At 47.3% G+C, this 25007-nt stretch overlaps 1 protein-coding gene and 1 long non-coding RNA gene across 8 annotated transcripts in view; one reads left to right on the plus strand and one right to left on the minus strand.

Moving 5' to 3' along the window:
• Nucleotides 1-14641, minus strand: part of FAM13C (family with sequence similarity 13 member C) — an 80857-nt gene extending 66216 nt beyond the window's left edge. For 2 of the 6 annotated variants that reach the window (XM_077350645.1, XM_077350644.1), the window contains exon 1: nucleotides 14403-14641. In XM_077350645.1, coding sequence (XP_077206760.1) covers nucleotides 14403-14464 — 62 coding nt within the window. In that variant the 5' untranslated portion in view covers nucleotides 14465-14641. Of the gene's footprint in view, nucleotides 1-13614; nucleotides 13632-14402 lie in introns of those variants that run through there. The other 4 variants (XM_077350643.1, XM_077350642.1, XM_077350641.1 and 1 more) reach the window with 4 other exon arrangements.
• On the plus strand, nucleotides 14133-23740 carry LOC143843896 (uncharacterized). 2 transcript variants are annotated; one of them, XR_013233729.1, is made up of 3 exons: nucleotides 14133-14381; nucleotides 17438-17612; nucleotides 21257-23740. It is a non-coding gene; the product is annotated as an uncharacterized LOC143843896 (long non-coding RNA). The 2 variants fall into 2 exon arrangements; XR_013233730.1 differs by having other exon boundaries at nucleotides 17443-17612.
• Nucleotides 23741-25007: the final 1267 nt, after the last annotated feature.

A 25007-nucleotide genomic window follows, 5' to 3' on the forward strand; every position in this document is an offset into this window, starting at 1 on the left:
TTTCTGTTCTGTGCTACCAGTCTATCTCAAAGGAAGCCATGAAGAGGACCTACCTGCTTCTGATCTTATGCCTCTTTAGAGGGCTCAACTGGGAAGGGGTTACTTCAGCTCTAAGCCATAGTAGCCCCCTAGTACTGTGAAATTAATTACATACATCAGCTAATTCTTTAAGGAAGCAGGATCCTGGCCGTTCTCCCAGGTCCTTTCCATTCCAGACATCCAACATCTGCAGATCTCCCCCTTGCCCAGTGAGAACCCCACTGGGGGAGGTCCTCCAGATATCATAATGCAACCCAGTGACTGGCAACTCGTCCCCCATCAAGAAGTTCCCTGGTACTCCTTAGACAAAACATCTTTTCCCGAAATTAAAGAGCCTGTCCTGGTTGCTGGTACCTCAGTGGGATGGGAGGCCCTTCAGAAGAGGCCAAGAAGCACTGCCTCTGTGTTATTAAAAAGTAGTCTTTGAAGGTCAATTTCTTTTCATTTTTTCCCTTACTGTTATTAGTTGCTAGCAGTTTGATTAAATTTTTGATCACTGATTTTTTACAGAGAGCTAATGACTGAAAACTAGACATCTTTCATTAAGCAACTCTGATATTTTACAGTAAGTTTTATGACTTCACAATGTCTTCTGTTATGTATTACTTTGGATTGTGCAGAAGTACAGTTTGTTTGTTTATTTAATTTTTACAGCCTCTTACTTTGGAGCTTTTATTGGCTGCTGTACATATTTTGTATGTGTTCAGACCTTTGAAGAACATAGTGCATAGGATACTGGTTTGCAATAGCCTATGGGCTGGACATAAGTTTTTAATTCCTATAGTTGTTTTTTTAAAAATTGAGCACAATAGAAGTAATATAATTTTAACAACAATACATACATTCAAACTTTGTTGGTCCTAACTGTTACCAGCTGGGTTTTTTTGGTTCCAGTTCTAGCTCCTCCCTTCCCCCTCTGGGTTTTTTTTTCCACATGTAGAACCAGCCTTATCGTTCTGGGAACAAGCTAGATAACCCACCAAATCCATCATTTAAGAAATAAAACAACTGTGGAAATTAAATCTGCTTGCTACTATTTTATGTCTGTGGAATCAAACAGCCCAGCAGGAACTGTCCATGGCAAAATTACTTCAAATAAGACATAATAAAGTTAAAACAAGCTCTAACCGGTAGCTTTTTGAATCATAATTACTCACAACTGTAATGGTTGTATTGTTTAGCCATTGTTGGTTACTGTTCTGAAACTGTTTGACCAACAATGTTGCTCGGAAAAAGTTTTATCTTTGTTATGTATTATCTGAAGTGATTTTGCCATACAGAGTTCCTGCTGAATCTATATTATCTATGTACCATGGTGCTTTTTGTCCTTAATACTTTAAGTGCTAGCAATGGAGAGCAAACTCCTTTATTGCAATATAAGTAAAAGGAGATTATACTCCAGCAGTCTGAGTTGGTGCCTTTTCCTCACCCAACACAAAAGAGGGAGGGGGGGGAGGGACAGCGCATTTCTCCAGCTGGGAGTCCCAGAGCTCACTATGGGAGTGATGCACAATTTTCAGAAGCCCCATTTCATGCTGCATTGTCAACAGCGATGTTAGCGATACAGGCCAAACAAGTCTACATTTTTAAAGCAAATGGACTTACGCCTTAGGCATGCCAACCAAGTACACAGACGTGTGTCCGTACGTATCTGTTCTCAGAGCTACTCAGAGAAATAGGTACTCCGGAGGAATAAACACATGTGGGCTGTGGAGGTGGAGGGGGGGGGGATACGGCGCTCTCTAAATAGCATCCCCAACGACTCTCCCATTCTCGCCTTACACAGGAAGTGTGAAAAAAGAAGCATGACTCACTCACACTTCCTCTCCCCCGGCTTGTCTGTAATATATGAAACCACCTCTTAGTGGATGCTCTGAATAGTTCTGAAACAACCCTTCGCAAGTGGTCACAACCTTGCAGGACCTTCACTGGCAGAAGTCCTGAAAGAGCACAGGGAACCTGGACAGTCCTTGACCCAGAACACCTCATCAGTGATATAAAAGGCTGGCTAGATTCAAATCCAGTAAGAGACCCACAAGAATTTTGGGTGGAAGCTGTTGAGAGTAAAACCTCCCTTTGTCAGAAAGCTTAGAGCTCAAAAATCTTATGGTCTAGAAGGTGCTACAAGACTCAAATCTAATTGTTCTACTGCAGACCCTCTGATGATACAGAATTGCTTAAATTGCTCCATGGCAACAGGAAGTGCATTCTCTCATGCCAGGGATTCCCTCCAGGAGTCTACGGACCGCTGGGGATCCACAGGTGCTCTGGAGGGAGTCCATGGCCTTACCCCTCCTACCTTAATGGTCTCAGACACAAGCTAGGAAACTGGATGCTTCCACTGCTCCCCCTCCTGAGCATGAGTGAGCTCTCTCGTGTTTTCTGCACCTGAAAGGGGGCGGAGCCTACACAATTACTCCCACTTTAAACTCCCTCCTGCCTCTCCCCCCTCAGTCCTCCTCAATCCTGCCTGTTAGTGTGGGTGATGGTGTCACTTTTCGTGTGACAGGAGTGTGGCAGGGAGCCATGTCCAGCTAACATCACTTCCGGGGTCCTCAAGGACTGAAAAATGATTTCAGGGGTCCCTCCATGATCAAAAGGTTCATATAATTAACCAATGACTACGAAATAAGGATGTTACTTAGTATGACCACAGCCGATAGAAGAACTAAAACTTACTGAAGGTTTCTGTGGTTTTCCCCTTAAATCATGCAGATCGGTAATTCTGTACAAACACTGCATCCCTACCCGTCAAGCTTCACATTTCAGAGGGCTTCACACTAGTAGCTAGACAAGCCAATTCTCAGTCTACGGTCTGACCAACGCATCAGTTATCAACAACATCTGCCTTATTTAGGGAAAATTACCATATCTCTAATTCTGAACCTGCTCTCGAACTATGGCTCAAAAATTCCACACAACAGAACAAAAGTCATGCATGGAGGATTTCACTACAAAGTTGAGGTTTGCAGAAAAATCAGAACTTTTTAAAAAGCATCCTGGGAACTGATGATGTTTTCCGTTCAATCATGTCTGACCATCGACGATCCTAAAAGAAAGTTTTTGCCATACATTTCTGTCAATGACCGCTTCCTTTAGTTGGTTCACGGTCACTCCTGTATCGGCTTTGATCGTGTCGAGCCAGCGGATCCTTTGGCAACCATGTTTCCTTTTTGCCACTGACCATGCCGAGCATTCATGATTTTTCTAACAATTTTGATCGCATGATGTATCCAAAGTAAGTAAACTTTAGTCGTAGTATCTTGTCTTCTAATGACATAGTTGTTTTGCTCCTCTCTCTTGTTGATAACTTCGGCTGTCCATAGTATTAAAATGCCCCAAAATAACAGAAGCAACATTGGTCCCTTTTAAGAAACAATTGCCTGCTGAGCTCTTGCAAGACTCAATAGAGCTTACCAAGAGACTAGCTGCCTCTTAACTCGCCTGGCCCCAGAGCTGGCCATGAGATTACTCCATTCAGGCACTCTGCTACTGTACAACTGACACAATTCTGCTGGATTTTGTTGGGGAAAGAGAAAGAGGGAAAGCCGAAGACTGGAAGGAGGCATCTAGATTGGTGGGTGGGTGGGAGGGAAGAGAAGGAAACAGGAAAACAGGTGAGGCTACGTGGTCTGCTGGGCATAACAGGAAGCATTGTGGGGAGGGAGATACAGAGGACAGTGAGATGCCCCCAGCAAGTATTTGCAGGTCTGCTACTTTTCAACACATCATACATTTCACATCCATGTCATCCATACTTCGACATATCTCTTCATATATCAACATAATGCTGTCCTTTACTAAATCAGATTATTGATTTGTCAGGGTCAGAACTGAGTGCTCCTAGCTGGTACGTGACACTGCTGGGCCTGGCCAAGCACTTCCACACGTCCAGCCCGCCCAAGGTGTGCCTCTGCGTCCACTGCCTCCAGGCCGTGCTGCCCCGCAAGCCTGGAGAGGCCAAAGATGAAACTGGAGAAGCCAAAGATGAAACCTGGGGCCTTCTGCATACAAAGCAAATGTTCTAGAACTGCTCTTGGATTCTACATTGTGCTGGGCCTTTGGCATCCCTTTGCATCCCCCAAAGATGTTGGTGAAATTCACCCAGTCCCATAACATCTCAAAATTAACCTGTCTTTTTGTTACTGAAACACAGAGAGGGGAGAGGGGCCCACAGTTAGAGTACTTCCATACCCGCTAGAAACCTCACATTAGTGCATACGAACAGTCAAAACCACGGGTAGTCAAACTGTGGCCCTCCAGATGTCCATGGACTACAATTCGCACGAGCCCCTGCCAGCGAATGTTGGCAGGGGCTTGTGGGAATTGTAGTCCATGGACATCTGGAGGGCCGCAGTTTGACTACCCCTGGTCAAAACTAAGAACGTCATGTTGACATCTAAATATAGTTTTGCACAGAGCAAGGCAAACCGCACATGGAAATCTTGGACTCTGGGGACTCTGCAGCACTTTCACATATTTTAATTAGACATTGGGGGGGTTGCTGCTGCTTCTTTTAATTTACAAAATATTATGTCCCTGGATAACTAGGGAGTCCCACTACTATGTAGGAATCCCTCATCCGTAGATGGTCTCATTTTCTGCACAACATTCAATATTGCATTCCATTCAATAATGAAGTCTGCTACTAGAGCGAACAATTTGGGGAACTGTGAGGAGTGACTTGGGCGGGGGGGGGGGGAGGAGTTAAACATTTGGAAAATCCTCCCAAATGCAAATCTCTCCATTCAGTATAAATTCTTGTGAGCCTAGACATGCTAATTTCTCCACTCACCTCTGTTTCCCAATTTCCTTCAAAAGATAGAAGCATAGAGTTGGACAGTACCTCCAGGACCATCTAGTCAAACCCCCTGCAGAATGCTTTCAAGAAAACTCTTAATCTTACCTCACGAAGAGCAAGAAGTATGCACCATTTTCATCAAGCTATTCTTTTAAAAAATGTTTACAAAACTGTATATTTCTACATGCCTGTGAAGTTTCTATATACACAGCAACCTCTGTCTTGCCTCCAGGTAACCCCATCGCAGAAGGTAAAGAAGACGGCAATAATAATACTAATTATAATATTTTTTGAATCAACTATTGATTAAATTAAGGAAGCAGCAGTTCAATAAACCAAATCAGGTCAGTAATTAAGAGCTCAAGAGAATAGAGCAAGCTTGAACCTTGTGCCTAAATACAAACAAAGTAGGCCCTACACAAATCTCTGGGAGGACGTTCCACAACTGGGACATCACCAGACAGAAGACTCCCTCCATTTTAAAATAAATTTGAATTTGAATTTGACGCCCTCCACTTGAACTAACCCAATCCGAGAAATCAAGGGACCCAGAAAAAGGCCTCATCTGAGGATCTCGGCTGAAGGGCAGGCTCACGCGGGAGATGGTGAGCCTTTCAAACCAGATAAAGCTTTAAAGTTCAAAAACAGCAATTTGTACGATGCCCTGAGACAAACGGGAAATCGTTAAAGAGCTTTTAATGCCAGCAAGAATGGTTCCAATTGGGGAGGGGGGGGGGGTACCGATCAGTAACCTGATGGCTGTGTTGTGAACCAAATGTAATTTCGGATTTGTTTTCAAAAGGCAGCTGGAGTTATCGCAAATGGCAGAAATCTAACCTGCAAACTTAGGCCTTGGACACTCACCCAGATGAATGTTAAGATTATTTAACATTACCATCCAAATGAACAGAAATGTTTTAATCCTGATTTGTTTTTAATGTTTCTCATTGACCGTTTATGCACTGGAGGTTTCATGCTGGGTTACAGGCTGGAGTTTTAGTCATGGCAGGTGGCCCCACCTCATCCTGCACTCACACAGGGGAGCATTTGGCCCAGTGCATCTCATCTGCCCTCTATTTGTGCTCCTGCACGAGAACTGGGGCAGTAAAGTGCCCAGTGCATAAACGGTCATTTAGGATGTAATCTGCACAAGGGTGGGTACCACTCTATTAGACAGCAGGTCGAGACATTGATGCCACAGAACTGGGAAGTGTGTGAGTTTCACCTTCATTGAACTAGCCCAGCAATTGCCTAGGAAGCCTCTATGAAGAAGAAGATATGCTGCTTTTCTCTACCCAAAGGAGTCTCAAAGCGCATTCCCTTTCCTCTCCCCGCAACAGACACCCTGTGAGGGAGGTGAGGCCGAAAGAGACCTGATATTCCTGCTCGGTCAGAACAGCTTTATCAGTGCCGTGGCAAGCCCAAGGTCACCCAGCTGGCTGCATGTGGGGGAGCAGGGAATCAAACCTGGCTCGCCAGATTAGAAGTTTGCGCTCCTAATCACTACACCAAGCATGCTTGTAAAATGCTAGTTGGGTTTCAGATTACAGAACTATCCGTGGCTTGAACCAGGAGTTCAGGTTCCAACAGGCTTGCCATTGGCCGGCCTACTGTCAGTAGACCTCCCGCCCAATCTCCTGCCCCCAGTAAATAAATGGCAGGAGGGGGGGGGGGAAATGTCTGCAAAATGGCCTCCGACACTCCAGGAATTTCCCCATGTCGCCATGATCTTTGCCACAGAAATCAGGAGGAAATCCTAAAGCGCCACCCAGACGTACAGTCACACCCTCCCTAAACACCACCTTCCCCAAGCACAGCTCTAAAAACTGGCAATGCTTGGTCCAAGAGCAATATAGCCTCATGGATTCTCGTGGACTGTGTATGTTCAAACATCATGCAACTTTCAGGGGCAGAACAAGGGACAGGAAGGGGACATTTGTGCTCTACAGCAGTGGTCCCCAACCTTTTTATCACCAGGGACCGGTCAACACTTGACAACTTTACTGAGGCCCGGGGGGGGGGGGTATTGTTTTGCCAAGGGACGTTGCCGCTGCCGCCTGAGCCCCTGCTCCACTTGCTTTCCTGCCGGTGTCCCTGACTTCCCACCACCTGCTAGGGGGTGCTGCCAGCAGCAGCTGTGCCAGGCCGAGGGGGAGCCCCAGCCATGGCGGCCGCTGGAGAGCACCAAAGGTGAGCCGGCAGCAGAATAGCAAGGCAGCCCCCAATGCAGCAGCCAGGGAGGAGGACAAGGAGGAGCCGCGGCCCGGTACCAACTGATCCATGGACCGGTACTGGTCCCCGGACCGGGGGTTGGGGACCACTGCTCTACAGGAACAGGGCAGAGTGAAAGGAGGGATTCCTGCCATTAGGAAATAAGAGACAAGCAAGCATGCCAGCAACAACAGCAGGAGAAGAGAGATGTGAAGCATTTCACCAGGACCTGCAGCCTCACCGAGAGATGCAAAGGAAATGTCAGATGCGACCTCCAAGTTCACAGCAGTACTGGTTCACATGGGTGCCAGGGTGACATTTTTTAAGTGACACCGCCATTTTCGTTGGCAGCACTGGCGATGTGTATGTCGCTCGTGAGGGCTAAATGTAGGAAGCATTTTCATTCTACAGAAAAATCTGGACAGGAGCTCCTTTCCTCCTCACAATCTTTGGTCACTGCAAGAACGGTCACCGAAACAGAAAGCAGGTTCAAAAATAGCTTCACGTAGCTTCCACACAACCCACTTTGCAGGAACGGTTTTAAACCCACAGAACAGAAATTCAAGAATGAGAGCTCTTTCCAATCTACTCAGAGTTCCCCTCTCCCCGCGCAGAACATGTTTCGGTGGTGCCAAAAAACACTTCCCTCTTTTGGCAAGATGTTCAGTGTTTCTTTCTCTTTTTTTAATGTTCCCAGCGCCTTCAGTGAGCCTGTCAACTATAGCCAAGTCATCATATAACCAACTGGGATGGGCTGCATGGGGCTATGAAGTCGGTCTGCTCCCTCCACAGCACCTGATTCGCTGGGGTTGCCCATGTGATCCAGGAAAGGGGAGGAAATGGTGTCAAGACGTAAGTCAAGTTTTTAAACGATGGATATTTGGACTATTTACAACCATTTAGGGGGACAATCTACCATCTTGCAATTGCTACTTTCTACAGCAAAAACGAGAAAAACCTGGAAGAAGAAAAATTCCTATGTTGCTGAACCAAAACGATTAACATATTTTGGTAGAAAACCCCGTCTTTGGTATAGTGGTTAACTGTGGTGGCCTCTAATTTGGAGATCCAGGTCTGAAATCCCCACTCACCCTCCACATGCAGTCAGCTGGGTGACCATGGGCCAGTCACAGTTCTTGCTTTGAGCCTCCTTCGGGTAGTAAAATGTGAGGTATAAAAACCACCTCTTTTTCTTGCCCCTGAGAGTTACCGCAATGCTACTATGCAAGACCCCATAGCAGCTCTGTTTTCCCTCCCTCTCTCTGTAGTGACATGGCTTTATTTTGTTTTTGAAGAGAAAACGTTTTAAATGATTACTGCAAGTCCCCTTGGTTCAGGAGGAAAAGTGGGGTACAAATGTTTTAATTAAAAAACAAAACGACCTCACAAAGCAAAACAAAACAGTTGCACATGAACAGGAATATGAAAAGGTGCCATAAATCAAAGACATTTTTTTAAGCGAACAATTAGCTACCCCACTATACATCATGCACAATGGAGTAGTAAATGGTTCATTTTAATTCGGCAAGCCAAAATTAGGTTTGGTTTTTGATTCGAAGTCTTAGGCATGTCATTCAAAATATTATATTAAAAGGGCAGGTGGGATCCAGCCAAAATTAAGAACTTTTATCCCACTGATTTCAGTGGAAGAGACATGCTCATCTCCATCCTGCTGAGATCAAGGAGGCTTAAAGTGCAATTCTAAATGTGTCCTTCACTGGTCCATCAGAGAAAGTAAAAATCAAGATGCTCCTTATTGGACAAAATGTTGACATCTCGAAACTGAAAATCAAATGTCATGCCAAAGCTTACAAGGTACATCGAATATACGTTAGTACTGTAAATTAATTATAAATATTGGTAATTTAAAATAATTCTTTAAAATATTTATGTTCAACATTATTTTGGATACCTGATTTTTATGTGGCCTTACTGGTTTGTAATAATCTGTAATAACTGTAATACTATTCTGGGTCTTCGACTGTGTTTGTAACTAGCTTGGAGCAGTATTATAAATGAATCCATCAGTGGAGTTGTATCCAGGAGGATGCACCCAGTGCAATTGCAGAGTGCCCAGCAAGAGTACCATAGTGGCAATGCCAGCTGATGTCAAGAACAGAATCGCAGTTCAAACTGAAGGGGTTGAGTGCCCAGCAGAGCCACGGCCATGCACAGTGCCCAGCAAACCCAGAGCTGTTGTGGCAATGCCAGCCGATCACAATCCAAGCAAAGGGGAGGGGGCTGGAAGCCCAGCAGAACCAGTACAATGTACAGTGTTTGCCTCAGGTTGGATGCAGAATGTTGCTGGCTTCAAAGGGTCCCTTCGAAGATCTTCCCGTCAAGCTGCACTCAAGGTCAACGACACCCTGCCCTTGTTGCACAACAGATGTCCATTCACAACACATTTAACTTAGCTGAATGGGGCTTAGAGGACCATCTATCCGCACAAGAAATCATTCTCCCAGCCATCTCCTCCTCCTTGAGCACATAATGGCCCGCAATACATGGGCACCTAGTCATTTCACCTGTGCATGTCTCCCATACATTTTCACAGTGACCAGCAGCCCTCTACAATTGACCCCAGCTGTGTTGCAATCCAGGTGTGCAAAGGGAGCAGGGATGAAAAGCTGGTCCCACCTATGATCAATCACTAGCCAGTCAACAAAGCATACATGTGTAGGAAGTGAATGCTCTGCCAATTATTTCCAATGAAGGAGACCATTCCTACGTTGTCATGAGGATATGTCAGGTTAATGGGCCAGTCTTTGCACTGAGACAGGGCCAGAACATGCATGCTTGCTCCCTTCAGGGCATTTTGATTCAACATGCTTTAAGTCATGGAAAGGAACTACCCACTTTTCCAGGTCCACACGTTACGCTAGCCCCACAATGGCTGAGTAAGTCTTCCATTCCATGGAACAGCCAAGGTCTCCAACCTTTCGGAGCCTGCAGGCACCTTTAGAATTCTGACCCTGTATAGGTGCAGCTGCAAAATGGCTGCTGCAGGAGGCGGAGCAAGCCACAAAACGGAAGCCTCTACTCACCTCCAGTCAAATGGTGATGCCTGTGCTGCAGTAGCACAGATCAAGGAGATCAAGAGCTCATAGCCTTGACTCTCCACGATACAGGAGCGTTTGCCTAATTATACTCAAATATTAACAAGGACGGACTCACTGCCACTGACGAAAGATTGAAAACGGAAAACAAATCTAGAGACCATTCTGGCAGTTGAAGCCTGAATAAATAACATAAGAGACTCTTTATCTTTTCAAGCTTTATTAAGCCACTGGATAGATTCAATTTTTCTCTTGTTACTAATTTGGAATCGTCCATTTTTTTTTGTGTAACAGTTTGTGCTGCAGTAGCAGCAGCTACCAAAGCGATGTGTTTACAAATTTACAAAGCCAATCTCCAACGGCCAGTGAGAAGCCCTGCCAAGCAAAAGCCTTACCTGGTCTGGGACACTTTCTAAAAGAACTTGGCAGAATCAACTGGCACCATGGTGCCCACAGAAACTGTGTTGGGTACACCTGGCCAATGCACTGTAGTAAATGCATACCCATGGGTGCCATGGCCTTACTGGGTACCCAATACCAATGATACATTGTGCTTTCACACCCAACTAAGTGTGTGGATCATGATGGCTTTAAAGACCTTTAAGTGCAGCTAGATAATGGATCACTCTATCTTCTGTTTTAAAAACATCTCATCCCTCATAGTGGCCTTTATCTTTGGTAACACTTTGAAGCTGATGTAACCCAGAATATTATAAAGGAGACACAGAAGAATACAAGAAATCACAGATCCCTGGAATCATATCAAAAAACATTTCACCTCTTGCCTGTGCTTAGATCAGAGGCTGTATAAATGGTGCAAATCAATTAAGGAGGAAATAAAGAAGCCACTGACTCAAAGCTTCTTTTCTGTCCAGAAACTGACTACAAAGGTGGCTTTTGGCAAGAAACCACCTCTCATCTGCGGAGTCAGCATGGTTAAGAGTGGCAACCTCGAGAACCGAGTTTGATTCCCCGCTCCTCCATGTGGAGCCTGCTGGGTGATCTTGGGCCCATCACAGTTCTCTCAGAGCTCTCTCAGCCCCACCTACCTCACAAGGTGCCCGTTGCAGAGAGAGGAAAGGAAGGCAATTGGAGGCCACTTTGAGACTCCAAAAAAGGTAGAGAAAAGTAGGGTATTTGGTAAAGCAAATACTGTCCTCCCTTGCAGGAATGTTATAAAACTTAGTCAGATTAAAAAGTACTCCATGCACAGGGTGCCCTTGGCCTATGCACGGGGCACACTGCAACTTTAATGGCCAACCCCCTGCCCTCAAAATCAATGCACACGCAGTGCAACAAAATAAATAATTTGGAGGTTTCATTAGGATACCTGAGCGAGGCATTTATAGGACCCAGTCAGATTTCTTCAGGCTTTTGTGGCTGTGCTTTGGTAATGGTAATATGAGCACATATTACCTCCTAAAGGGCTGGCTACCTGAACAAGGTGCTCCTAAAGGGCTGGCTACCTGAACAAGGCCCTCCGTCACACAGAGGCCCCAAGCTGGCTCATTATGGCACGGGGGGGGGGGGGAGCCGCTGACGGATCATCTTTTAATTTCTTTGAAAAATTCCGTACCTTTGTTCTCTGCTTTCAGATAGAGGCAGAGCCGCAAGAGCTGAGGCATTCTTGCTCCAAGAACAGGTTGACCAAGAGAAAGGGCGGTAGGTCGATGTATAAGAAAAATTAGGGTTCGCCCTTACCTCAGGGTCAGGGCCAGGGAGGTAAGAAGAAGTATTTGAGTGGGGAGTCTGGGAGGGAAACGAGCTTGGAAAGAGAGAAAATATCTTCCATGAACAAGAGGCAAAGCTGCAGTCAATGGGTTTTGTAGGTTCATCTATGCCAGTAAGAAAGGGCTGGAGGACACTCTTGTCGAGGCCAATGGGGTTACCAATCGGCAGGTGGGCCCAGAGGTGTCCTGGAATCACCACTAACAGACTACACTCCCGGGGGTGACCAAACTGTGGCTCCCCAGATGTTCTTGGACTATAAAAATTAGTTCCTCTGGAGCAGGGGTAGTTAAACTATGGACCTCCAGATTTACATGGACTACATTTCCCATGAGCCCTTGCCAGCATTCGTTGGAAGGGCTCATGGGAAATGTAGTCCATGGACATCTGGAGGGCTTCAGTTTGACCACCCATGCTCTGGAGGAAATGACCACTCTGGAAGTTGGACTCTATGGTATACCAGAGACGGACTCCTACAGTGACGTCACATCCCCATTGTTCTCTTCTGCTCCCCAAAACTATCCTTCACAGACTTTCCTTTTAAAAGTCAGGCACAGCATTTGTGGGGGAAATCTGAATTTGTTCGTCATTTTCTGAAGACTCAGGACTTCGGAGGGGGGCAGGAAAAAGCAATCAGGAACTCTGCAGACACTACAAATACGGATGTGGGGTAAATATGGGGATGGGTGCCGTGTTTGGGCCTTGTGGGTGGCAAAGTAACATATAGGGGCAACACAAGAACAATGGTTACAGGTAAGTGCAACCTTGTTTACATCTGCTATATGATTGCACAGGGAGCCTGCAGGGACTCAGTGCAGAAGCTTCAAAGGGGACCGATTCAGGTCAGGTAGGAGAGCTCCCCCCCACCCCCGCTCCCCAAGCTACAGTCCTGAGCCACACTGGGCCCCTGCAAAGCTTCTTCATTGAGTTCCCACAGAGACCTCGCAGCAAGTGTAGGGCTCCAGGTCCCCCTGACAATCAGGGGGTAGATGTAACATGTCCCCTGGACCTCAGTCAAATGCCTGGGGAGAATCCTGAGGCGGGTAACCAGGGTAACTGCTTCCCTTATGTATCCCCCACATAGGGTACACCTCCCCACACCAAGGTTCCGGGTAACTATCCTGATTGACAGAAGAAGGTTCCATGGCAGGAGCATAAGTGAAACACCAAGAAGCTTGGGGCAGGTGAAGCTCGGCACGTTGGGCGGGGCTTAGCAAGTAGAAAGGGAGGAGCTTGGCACCCAATGTTCCTACCAACCTTTTCCAACCTTTTGACTGGGGAGGAACCCCTGAAATACTTTTCAGGCTTTGAGGAACCCCGGAAGTGGCGAGCTGCCCCTTCAGAGAAGTGGGCGCGCAAGTAAAATGCGAGAGCCAGACAACAGATGGATCATTTTCCATTTCCACGGTGAAGAAAGAGACGAGGCCTGTCGAGCAACTGGGGAAGTGGGCTCCAATGACGTTTAGCGATGTCTGTCAGCAGCTATCCGAAAATCTGGGAAAGGCCATGTAACCCTTGGGGAGTTCTCGTGGAACACCCAGGGTCTCCCAAAACTCTGGCTGGGAATCTCTGGTCTAAGCGATATAGTTCTCCTGGGAAAATACACATGGAATCTCTCCTGAAGTCTATAAAAGGCTGGTGTCTGTGTGTGAGACAAGATATCACACAAACACACACACACACACACACACAGAGGCACCTCTCCCCTCCCTTTTTGTGAGTAAATTCCCATTTCTGGAATGGAAAACACGCACTGCACACACACACACACACACAAACCTATAAATTGCTTCCTTTCCGCTGACCTGGCCGGCCCTTCATATTTTCCAGCTCCAGAAATATTAGGGAGCCCGAACATTCCGGTGCTAAAATAAGCAAGGCGACTCAAGAACAGCAGATGCTCAAAACGCCCAGCGTAATCCAGGAACATGCGAAGAAGCAGCAGCACATCACGCCCCGAGGGGACCCCTCCATCCCTTCTCCCCCGCCCGCAACGCTGGCGCTCTATCACCCCTGGCGAGAAAGGCAGGATTGAAAATAATAATAATAATAATAATAATAATAATAATAATAATAATAATAATAATAATAATAATAATAATAATAGCGGTGCCTCGACTATATTTCTCCGCGCTCTTTCAGTCCAGCTATATTTGTTTGCCACAACAACAAAAATCCCATGCTCCGCGCCGAGGGTTGCTCCCTCCTCTTCGCTGCTGCTGCCACTTGCGGTAACCATGGAGCATGTGCTGCCCCTGCTCCAAGGCGCCTCCCTCGGCCGCACCAGCGCCCAGGAGCCCCACGAGGGGCGCCCTGCCCAGCCAAGGGCCGGGGTCCCGCAGTCCGCCGCACCGCACCGCACCGCACCGCACCGGCCTAGCCCAGGCCAGCCCAGCCCCGGGCCGAGGAAGGGGCCGCTGCGTTCCCTGCGCGCGGAAAGGCGGGCGGGCGCGTGCTTGCCGCCGCCCGCGTCCTGCCTGTGCTACAGCGAGAGGTGACGGGCGCGCCCCAAGGCTCGCCTCTGTCCCGCGGGGCTGCAAGGCAAGGTCCGCGGTGGAGGCACTTACTGTGGCCGCGCCGGGCTGGGGAAGGCAGGCTCCGGGAGGCTGAAGCAGAAGCAAGAAAACATCCGCGGCGAGGGGGCTCAGCGCGCCGGGCGGCCTCCTCCTCCTCCTCCTCCCCGGGCGGCTTGCGGCAGTGGCGGCACCGAGGGCGGCATGGCAGCGAGGGCGGAGGGAGGGGGGGGGCGCGCAGGGATCCCGAGGCTCCGGCAGGGCGTGTGCGCGCGCGCGGGGCTGCCGCCTGGCTGCGCGCTGGCTGGCTGGCCGGCTGCTCTGCACATGCTCACAGGCGGAGGACCCCCGGGTGGGAGTGCGGCGCGCTCGCAAGCCACAGCGCCCGGCAGGCCTGGCAGGGGAAGGGCCGCAGAGAACCGGGCGGCTGGAGCCGGGCGGCGGCCAAAGCGAGGGGGCCGCCGTGCCTAGAACGGGGAGCGGGGCGCGCGGAGTGCGCCGTGCCCGGGCCCTTGTTGACCGAGTGGGGCCCCGTCTCTCCCGACCGGAGTCTTCCCGGGAGGTTCCCTTCGCAGGGTCCGCTTTTCGCGCCCGCCTCCCTTCGCCCTCCCCGGGGAAAGAAAGGAAGGGGGAAAGCCCTGGGCGCTGGGCCAGTTCGGAGGCGCAGAACGGGGTTTTTTGGCACCTGCTTTTTGCCCCATTTTGGGGGGGGGGTGTCGCAGAAGAGGGACTGGTCCACTTTACCCGGGTGACCTGATTTTGTTTAATGGGGCCTGCAGTAAACCAGAGGGGAAAGGTTGTGGAGCTAAAAATGGAGCAAAAGCGGAAAGCGCCCACACCGAATCGTCTTCCTAAGCAAGGCGCTGGATCTCAAGAAATATATCACGTTTGCCAAAACTCCTGGAGACTTGGGGAGGAAGCCTGAGGAAGGCAGGAACCCCAGTGGGACACAATTCATCCCTTTTCTCCAGGGGAACTGATCTCTACATTGGAGGTGAGCTGGAAATCCAGGGGATCCCCAGGTTCCACCTGGAGGCTGGCATCCCTAGTTAACCTGCAGCCAGAGTTACTATCCTCCAGGTGGAACACAGAGATCACTTCCTGTTGTGTTTGTGGTTCTGCTGAGGACCAAGCTTGAGGTCCAAGGCAGGATCAGAGCAGGCAATGGAATTGACCAATGCGTGGCTAGGTCCCCTCTGGGGTCCTTTAAACTGAAACTGACCAGTAAACACATGGGCAATAAGATCCACTGTTTGGTACTTTATATAAGTTGGGGGTTTCCAGGGTTTGTCTCAGTTCAGTTTTGCCTCTAATAACCTCATGCTGAGATCACAATGCAGAACTGATGGAACTCCCAGCGGTCCTGGCTTCCTTCGCTCCCAAGGATTTGACACTTCCTCTTGCACCATCTCCAGAAGATCAAGTTCAGTTCCCCTGGAGAAAGTGAATGCTTTGGTGGGTGGGTTCTGTGGCATTCTACCCTGCTGGGATCCCTGTCCTCTCTAGACTCCACCCTCAAAATATCCAGGTATTTCCCAATTCCAACCCCGGAACCTTATTGTGGCTGGAAAACACCCGCTTTGCAGCTGGTCTCCAGACAACAGAGATCAGTTCCGCTGGAGAAAAAAATGGCTACCTTGGGAGACAGCGTTCTACTCCGACAACAGAGATCAGTTCCAGTGGATCAAGGCCAAGGGTCAGGGGCCCTTTGTAAGAAATCCCTCTTGTGAGAAAAATCACAGGAAGCTGGGGTATAGAGAAAGGTGTGTAAAATGAAGGCCTCTTCGGGGGCAGACGTTTTGGTGTGAGCTTCCCTTTTGCACGTCATTGCATTAATTGCAGAGAGCACCCTCACATTTAAAAAACAAACAAGCTACAGTCAGGTACATTTTTTAAGCCAATGGAATACAACCCCCTACCGGCACCGGAATGGCCGAGACAGCCCAACACAAGCATCCTTAAATGTCAACGGAAAATGATTCAGATTTCTTATTATTCCGGTCCTAGACCAATCATAGATAAAGTTTACAGCTCTGAAATGATCATCGCAGTCATCAAAGCCAGAAGCAGACAATTAATGAGGTCTAACACATTCATCATGACATAACTGAACTGGATAAAACAGACTGAGTGATTTAATGTACAATAAAAATGTAAAAACAGCTTTGATAGAGCTAAGGAAAATAAGAGGTGGTTTTTATACCCTGCTAATCACTCCACGAAGGAGTCTCAAAGCAGCTTAAAATCACCTCCTCTTCCCCCACGTAAGACACCAAGACTATTTCTGCACTCACTAAAAACTTCACAGCAGCCCTCATAAAGCTCTGCGAAATTTCATTACTTTCACAATAAAATCTGGCGAGTCAGGCACAAATACGCTCCCTGTTTTCCACGTGTTTTGCGAATCCTGAGAAAACATGATTTCCCCCCTTCCCCTGGGAGGGAATTCACAATAACCTAAAGAGGAAGCTCAAAAGTTGCACTGGGTTCCTCCACTGTTTCCTTCCTCAAAATGATGACGTTTGAGCTGTGTCTCTGCCCGCCCTCCTCCCCGCAGTATTTTTTTTAGAATTTTTGAACATAATTGTGTTACAACGCAGTTCCAAAGTAGGACAAACACAACATACACACCACCTCCCCTGCCAACAAGATTGAACACTCAACAAACTACTCTGTCAATTTCATGCAGGGAGAGGAATGTTGTTAATTTCATCCAGCAAGTCTTCAAGTACCAAAAAAAAAGCTGTCTTTGTATTGCAATGCAGGAGCTTCCTAACGTAATGACTGAGTTTAAAAATTAATAAATAACATGCACTATATCGGGGGGGGGGGGGAAGCAACTGATGGCGCAGAATGTTTGGCTGAAGTGGCACACTTAAAACAAAGGTGCAAGCAGGCACCATTTTTCCCAAACTGTCTTTGAATTCCCATTGTTCCCGAGAAGGTGGGGGTGAGAGGGGGATGAGCCACACAGCATATGGAAAAAGGGAGTGCTCGGGCACCTTTCCCATGGGAGGAGGAAGAGAGAAGCAGGATGGTGATGAGGATGGTATTATTGTGCATGCTAGGATTTTTTTTTTTTTTTTAAGGGAAGGGAGGCGAGGCCAGAGCCAGGAACACTAACTCTACTCAAGCTGCAAACGGACTCCTGGATGGCACTGGACAAAACCACAAATGTAGAATTCCAGGCGCAAACAGGGTCAGCATCCAAAAGGCAATGCGGCAAGAACGCTCCGGCAAATAACAACTGTGGAAATGGTCCAGGTGAGGTAAATGGAGCTGAGAGAGTTCTTTTTTTTTAAAATAATTTTATTATTTATTATTATATGAAGCATTTACAGAAAAGTAAAGAGAAAAAAGCGACCAGCTGATATGGTTTGCCATCCTCTTTTAACATACATATTCAGTTCCCATCACATATTAATCCTAATCTAGAAGTTTTTACCATCTTTCTTAGCAAAATGATTATTAATACATATGAGAGTATGATCTGTTATAAGAATGAGAGAGTTCTGACAGGATTGCTTTGTGAGAACAGAACTATCAGGGCTGTGACAAGCCCAAGGTCACCCAGCTGGCTGCACATAGAGGAGCAGGGAACCAAATCCAGCTCACCAGATTAGAAGCTGCTGCTCTTAACCACAACACCAAGCTGGCTCGATCCCCACCTTCCGTCTCATTTGGGGTAATTAGTACGGAAATTATTCTCGGGGCCCAAAACTTTGCCACCCATCTCTGTGCAAAGGTCTTTGTGTGTGAATAGTTTATCCTATTCAGATCTTTTCTGGACAACATGGTAGTTTTAATAAGAGGGGGGGCAAGAATCTCTCTCTTTGGAAAATAAAACATTTAGAAGCCGTGCAATCCACACCGATGGCGCTCTGCAACACTAAAGGCCAGTCAACCACAGCAGCAGACATGCTCCCTCTTCCTACGCGCCACGGAACATGGATTTCTTGAGGAGGAGTTGTACCGCCTTTTGACGAGCCAAGCCAGTACTGAATTCTCCCAGATGACAAATGGCATTTATTCCCTTCTTAAAATTGAAGGGTACATGTTCATGCTCCCCACAGGGGGGTGGGGGTGGGGGGGGGCTTTGCTAAATAGCTAAAACGTGGTATGGAAATGGACCAGCATTGCATTTTTATCCTGGGAAGAGTTTGAGGGCAGAAAGGAGGTTTCAGGGAGGCGGATTTCCTGCAGTTTTCTTTTCATCCGTCTCGCGAACAGTGTGCAGCCACTTGAGTCTCCTTCTGCCTCTGTTTAGGAACCATTTCCCTCCCCCTGGCTTGCTTCTTCCCCAACCAGTCAGGGATCCCAAGCCTTTTTGAATCTATGGACACAGCTGGAATCTGGAGGATATGTAATGGGTACAACAAAATGGCTGCCGTGGTGGTGGTGGGACCAATCATAAAACACTGACAGTCTCCATGAAATATAAGGAAGTTCCTCGCCAAATATCCCTTCTGTGATGGAGGCAACTGCTTCCAAATGACTTTTCCCTGCAGGTGGAAACATAATGCCTCCAGGGCCCTTTGGAAGCCCCTTGAGAGCCAGTGTGGCATAGTGGTTAAAAGCAGTAGCCTCTAATCTGGAGAACTGGGCTTGATTCCCCAGTCTTCTTCCAAATGAAGCCAGCAGGGTGACCTTGGGCCAATCACAGTTCTCTCAGAGCTCTCCCTGCCCCACCTACCTTACAAGGAGCCTGTTGCGGGGAGAGGAAGGGAAGGTGATTGTAATCGGCTTTGAGATTGCTCAAGATAGAGAAAGGGTTGACTATGAAAACCTACTCTTTTTTATCTGTCTTTATTCCAGTGGGATGGAAGAAAGCCAGGGTTGACTCTTTGCTTTGGGGGGAAAGGAAATGGGCACCAGGAAGCACTTTGGTGGGCACCAGCTTGGAGATCACTATGATGGGGAAAGACAATGATGTCATGGTGCCAAAGCCCATCAGACTTGTCACGGGCCAATGTCCCGAAGGGCAAACAAGGCTTCCGGACAGTTGTAGTTTGGACTTGGCAGCCATTGGTGCACCATCCGACGTGAACACCAGCTAGGGAGGGAATGGCATCAGCCCCACCCTGACCCGGAAAACCCAGGATAGCCCAGGAGCTAAGTAGGGCTGGCCTGGCCAGTATTGGAATGGGAGACCTTCTAGGAAGTTGCTACACAGAGGCAGGCCATGGCAAACCCCCTCTGCATGTCTCTTGCCTTGAAACCCTATGGTAGGCTTTCCCCAAAAGCCCTGGGGTTTCTTGACACCCCTGGAAGGGTTTACCGAATGGGTGGGAGTTTTTATATATATTTTAAAAGTGTTAAATGTTTATCAGGTGATGTGACATATGATCATGCCGACCTGCCCCGCCCCAAACAAAAAATGGCCAGTGATAGGCCTGAAGGGGACCCAGGTGGGCGTGTCCACAGCTCTGCTTCCCAACCCTATTCTGCACGATCGCACCACTTCCGGGGTTTCTCGAAGCCTGAAGAATGTTTCAAGGGTTTCTCAATGGTAAGAATGTTGAGAAGGGCTGCCCTATGCGGTCACCATCAGTAGGCTTTAACTGGATGGCTCTCCCTGCACCCCCGCAAAAAAAAAAAAATTCCCATGACTCTGAATGCAGATGGCACATTGCAGAGTACGGTAAGCAAAAAAAAAAATACAGGCCTTTGTCCGAAGGAGTGAACAGTGCATACCGTGACAATAGGCGGAGACAACAAAGAGGAGAGAAAAATCAAGAGAGACTCCTACACACTAGAAAACTGCAGTTTGTGGGACTGTCTCTTGTGCATTAACAATATCATGTTGGTCATATGAGCTAATCACACGCAGAAGCAGTTATTTGTCAGAAATCAGGAGGCAGCACTAGCTATGCCCTGACTTTTTTTTTTTTTTTTTTTTTTTGTAAAATTAAGGCCCTGTTTCAAGGAGATGAAAATCTAAATTTTGAACGAGGCGGGATGGGATGGATTGTTGAAATATGTTTTTCACCACTTGCTTGTCTATTGTAATTGGTGTTTTACAATGTTTTATTTTAATGTTTATTCTGTGAAACATTCTTTTAATGTTTTATTCTGTGAACCGCCGCAGGTTCCTAGGAAATCTGGCGGTATATAAATCGAAATAATAAATAAATAATAGATAAATACATTTTGACAGACTAGCGCAACACGGGTCCCCCAGCCTTTTTGAACTTGTGGGCACCCTCGGAATTCTGACCTGGTGCAGTGATGCTGCCAATCAACCCTTCAATGGCCAATCAGAAGCCTTGTTGGGCAAAAGCCTCACATGGCCATGCCCACTTTCTTAAAAAAAAAATGGCAGGTACCAGGAAATGTGTTTGGCATACACCATAGGGACCTGGCACATTACCTTGTGAATCCCTGTGTTAGAGGAATGGAGAGGCCAGGGTAGCAAACCAATATAGAGGTGGTTCAGTTGATATGTGGGGGGAAGCATTCTGCAGAAACTTTGCCCTCTTTTCGTACAAACATTTTTGTCAGAACCTGTATGTCAAAACCATAGCACCTCTTATTTATTTAGAAAATGTATATGCCACCTCTCCCGACCCTCCTGCAAAGTAAAAACAATACAATATAATTGTCAAAAACCACATAAGAATTAGTACCATTAAACTGTTAAAAAACCATGCAAAGGGCATATTGTGCAGACTGTTAAGAAAGCTTTATAAGACAGAAATGGATAAGTTAAAACGCTGGCTAAAAGGAAGTGATTTGGCCTGGTGTTTAAAAGATAGTCTTCAATCTGAGTCTGTGAGTTCTGTGCAGCAGAACATGGAGTGAACCTTGCAGTAATTCAAGTAAAATAAAACATTTTCACTTTTCATTTCGCATCATATTCTGTAACCAAAATACAGAACTTCGTAATTCAACATTTCTCTCTTTCACAGCCTGCCATCCCCAAAGTCCATCTCTTTCCTCTTGGTGGCCCAAGAAGTCTCCAGCTGAGCCCCCCATGCACCTGCTTCCAAGATGAGGGTCCCAAATGAACTCCCCATTAGATAACACAGTCCTGAAACAAGGAGTTGAGAGCCGAAGATTCAAGGTCTCCAACAGGGCAGCCATGTGCTCTTCTTCTGCCTTCCACACATTCTGCATCTAAAGGCTCCACCCCTTCTGGGCTCACTAGCTAGGGGTTACAAGTACTGAGTGGACCTTTCAAAAGTGTGGGGTCACCACTGGAAAAGCACTGTCCGCTGGTTGACCCCTCCCACACACACACACCCCTCATCCCTCCAGGTGAGAGATAGAGAGCAAGGCTCAAGAAGATGTTTTAATTGGCGGGTCGTCAGGCTTCTTACCTGGTCTGCACACCAAGGACAACTCAACCCCAAGACATGCTTAAAATACGGAATGAATTAACCAAGGAGTTGGCAGTTGCTGCAAGCAGAAGGGGCTCTTTTAAGGGATGGGTAAACTTGTGGAGAAGGGATGCATCCGTGATTCATGCTGGGCCAGCTTGGGACATGAAAGAAATGGCAAAATCTACAAAGACACGAAATTATGAAATAAAAGAAGCTGCATGAGTTCTCAGTTGGCACGTATACAGTACACTACGGAATTATCTATTGTAGTTTCTGGACTAGGACAGGCTCTCTATGATATTGGTCAGGGAGTATCACAGCAATGCAGGTGTTTACTTTCCCAGAGCCGCATGAACCAGCTACAGAAGGAATAGAAAGAGGAGAGACAGACAAAGTATATCTTGCCCTGCCTTCCTTGCCAAATGGTCAGGGCAGCATAGATGGTTCTCTGTTCCCCACATGGCCCTCCCAGGACCCCTGCGAGGTTGAGCTCTCACACATAAGAAGTCCTATTAGTAAGGCTCCTTTAAGTGACCTTTATGACAGCCATGGGCCCAACCCTAGAACATTCGATTTTTTGGAATTGAGTAGATAGTCACTAAACCTCACCAGAAGACTAATATATAAAATACTGCAGAGAGAGAATGCCTCTATCTTTTCCCTGGATACTCTGATATCTAAGGGTTTGAATGCTGCATAGGACCTTAACTGTTTTTCATAGGGTAGTCCCTTTAAGAAAAATAGAAAGCTGCATCTGCCATCTAGGATATCTTACTTTTAAATGATGACTCGGTTATGAGCCCAGGGGAACCCGATTTGTGCACTAGCATTTCAAGGGATCCTCCAGAGAAACTACATCATCTGTAGAGCTATTGATGTGATAAGGTAAATATTTTTTTGAAACATGTATTATACATGATTGGATCATGGTTGATATGTGAATACTGAATTATTACAATGCTAAATACTGTGATATTTATAAGGTTTTTGTTAAGTATGCACTGGGTGCAGTTCTCTATTTTTAAATTGTTATGGCAAAATAAGAGAGTCTGTATTATGTGATTGTTATATCATATTCATTTAGAGCAGTGGTTCTCAACCTGGAGATCGAATGACTCTTTCACAGGGGTAGCGACAGGGCAAGCAGTTTGACCGGGAGGGGCGCCATCCACACAACAGCCTTGCAGGGTAGATCAGGATCAAGCGTTCATCTATCTAGAGCAGCAGAAAAGAGCGAGATTGGCATGGTGGGACAAGAGGCAGAGCTGAACTGAGAAACCCCGGGAGGAAAAACAATTTATATACAATCCTGAACAATGGATTTTCACACCATTGGTTAGTTTTGGTTTAATTTCTGTGAAAGAACTCTCGCATAATTTTACTGTTGGGGGTCACCACAACATGAGGAACTGTATTAAAGGGTCGTGGCATTAGGAAGGTTGAGAACCACTGATTTAGAGCCAGCCTACTGAGGAAATGTTGTTATTGAAAACAGGAGGAAAATCTAGACCCTGTTTGGCCTTGAGAAATGACCACACGGGGGGCAGGGCCATCACATTGCAACTTCCATAGGGGCTTCCAAGCCAAGTGAGAAGCAGAGGTGGTTGGCCATCGCCGTCCTCTGCAGAGACTTCCTTGGTGGACTCCCATCCCAGTGCTGATCCTGCTCAGTGTCCAAGATCTGATATTGGGCAGAACCATGCTCCCTTCCCTCCCCCAACTAATCCGTACCCATCTTTAAAATTGACACGCAAATGCAATTTCCAGAGGCCTGATGATTCTGATACGGTTAGAGATGCAAGAGGGGACGCTTGCAGCTCTCCAACATGGCTTATGATTTCCTGATGCCATCTGCTCAGCTGCTGCTGATAGAAACAGGTTGCTGCCATGGATGGACGAGTGAAAGTGAGCTGTGCCCATCTGTACCTTTCAGCCCTGTATTAATTAGCCTAACGACCCAGGGACCTCAATGCAAATGGCCTTTGGGGAATACTTAATGAAAATCACCATTTCTGTTGATTCAATTAAACAGGGGCAGTGTATTTATTGTGCACAGTTTAAAGCACCAAGCACCAGGGAAGGGGGTGTTCTCATTAAAATCTGTTGAAAAATCCAATTTTCAATCTGTAGTTAATGAACTGATTGTGGAGATTAAGTGATTAATGCTTTCAGCTCTGCTGAGAATATTAAGGGGAGGAGCTGGTGGTTGTGTGTCTTTTTCACGGCATTATGGATTCTGCAGAACACCACGCCTGCGGCCAGAAATTAAAAATTCGGCTCTCCAAAAAGGTTACCGATATTTACACGTAGTGTTAAGACTGCTCACAAAAATCCCAGAGGAAAAAATAAAAATGTAAGTGGGTGTCAAGACACAGCAAACGAGAGAAAACTTTTTATTTTATTTTTACTCACATGAAGTTCACTGCCCAAACAGGGGGAAACAACCTGTTGGGAGCCCAAAACTTCGGCCCTAGATCCATACCAGTTGGGCTTCTGTCCTGGCCTGCACTGGTCGCCTTGACGGATGATATCCAGCGCCAGCTGGACCAGTCTGGGTCAGCCATCCCATGCTTTTAGACCTCTTGATGGCGTTTGACGTGGTCGACCACGGGCTGTTGGCCCACTGCCTCACCAATTAGGGGGACTGCGCTGCAATGGCTGGTCTCCTTTCTCTGGAACTGGATGCAGAAGGTCACTGTGGGAGATGAGTTATCAGACCCCCCTGGACTCCCATGTGGAGTTCCACAGGGAGCAGTTCTCTCCCCCACATTGTTCAACATTTATATGCACCCCCTAGCCCAGCTAGCCTGGAGTTACGGGCTGGATTGTCATCAATATGCGGATGACACCCAGCTCTATCTCCTGATGGACACCCCCCCCCCCCCCGGATACATTTGTGAGTTGTTTGGAAGCGGTGGCTGTGTGGCTCAGGCAGAATCACCTGAAACTCAACCCCTCCAGGAAAGAGGTCCTGTGGCTGGGCAGATGACAGCAGGATCAGGAAGTGCATCTCCCTACCTGGAATGGGGTGCAATTAACACCTGCACCGACCGCTAGAAATTTGGGTGGGACCTTTGATGCCTCCCTTTCAATGGAGAGTCAGATTACCTGTCCTCTGAACACTTGGCCACAGTGATCCATGCAACGGTCAGTTTCAGGTTAGACTTCTGTAACTCGCTCTATGCCGGCCTTCCCTTGGCTTTGACCCGGAAATTGCAGCTGGTTCAAAATGTGGCTGCAAGGGTTGTCACTAGCAGGAGTAGTCAACCTGTGGTCCTCCAGATGTCCATGGACTACAATTCCCATGAGCCTCTGCCAGTGTTTGCTGGCAGGGGCT

The sequence above is a fragment of the Paroedura picta genome, chromosome 8, assembly GCF_049243985.1.
Source record: "Paroedura picta isolate Pp20150507F chromosome 8, Ppicta_v3.0, whole genome shotgun sequence".
In the NCBI taxonomy this organism is placed as follows: domain Eukaryota; kingdom Metazoa; phylum Chordata; class Lepidosauria; order Squamata; family Gekkonidae; genus Paroedura; species Paroedura picta.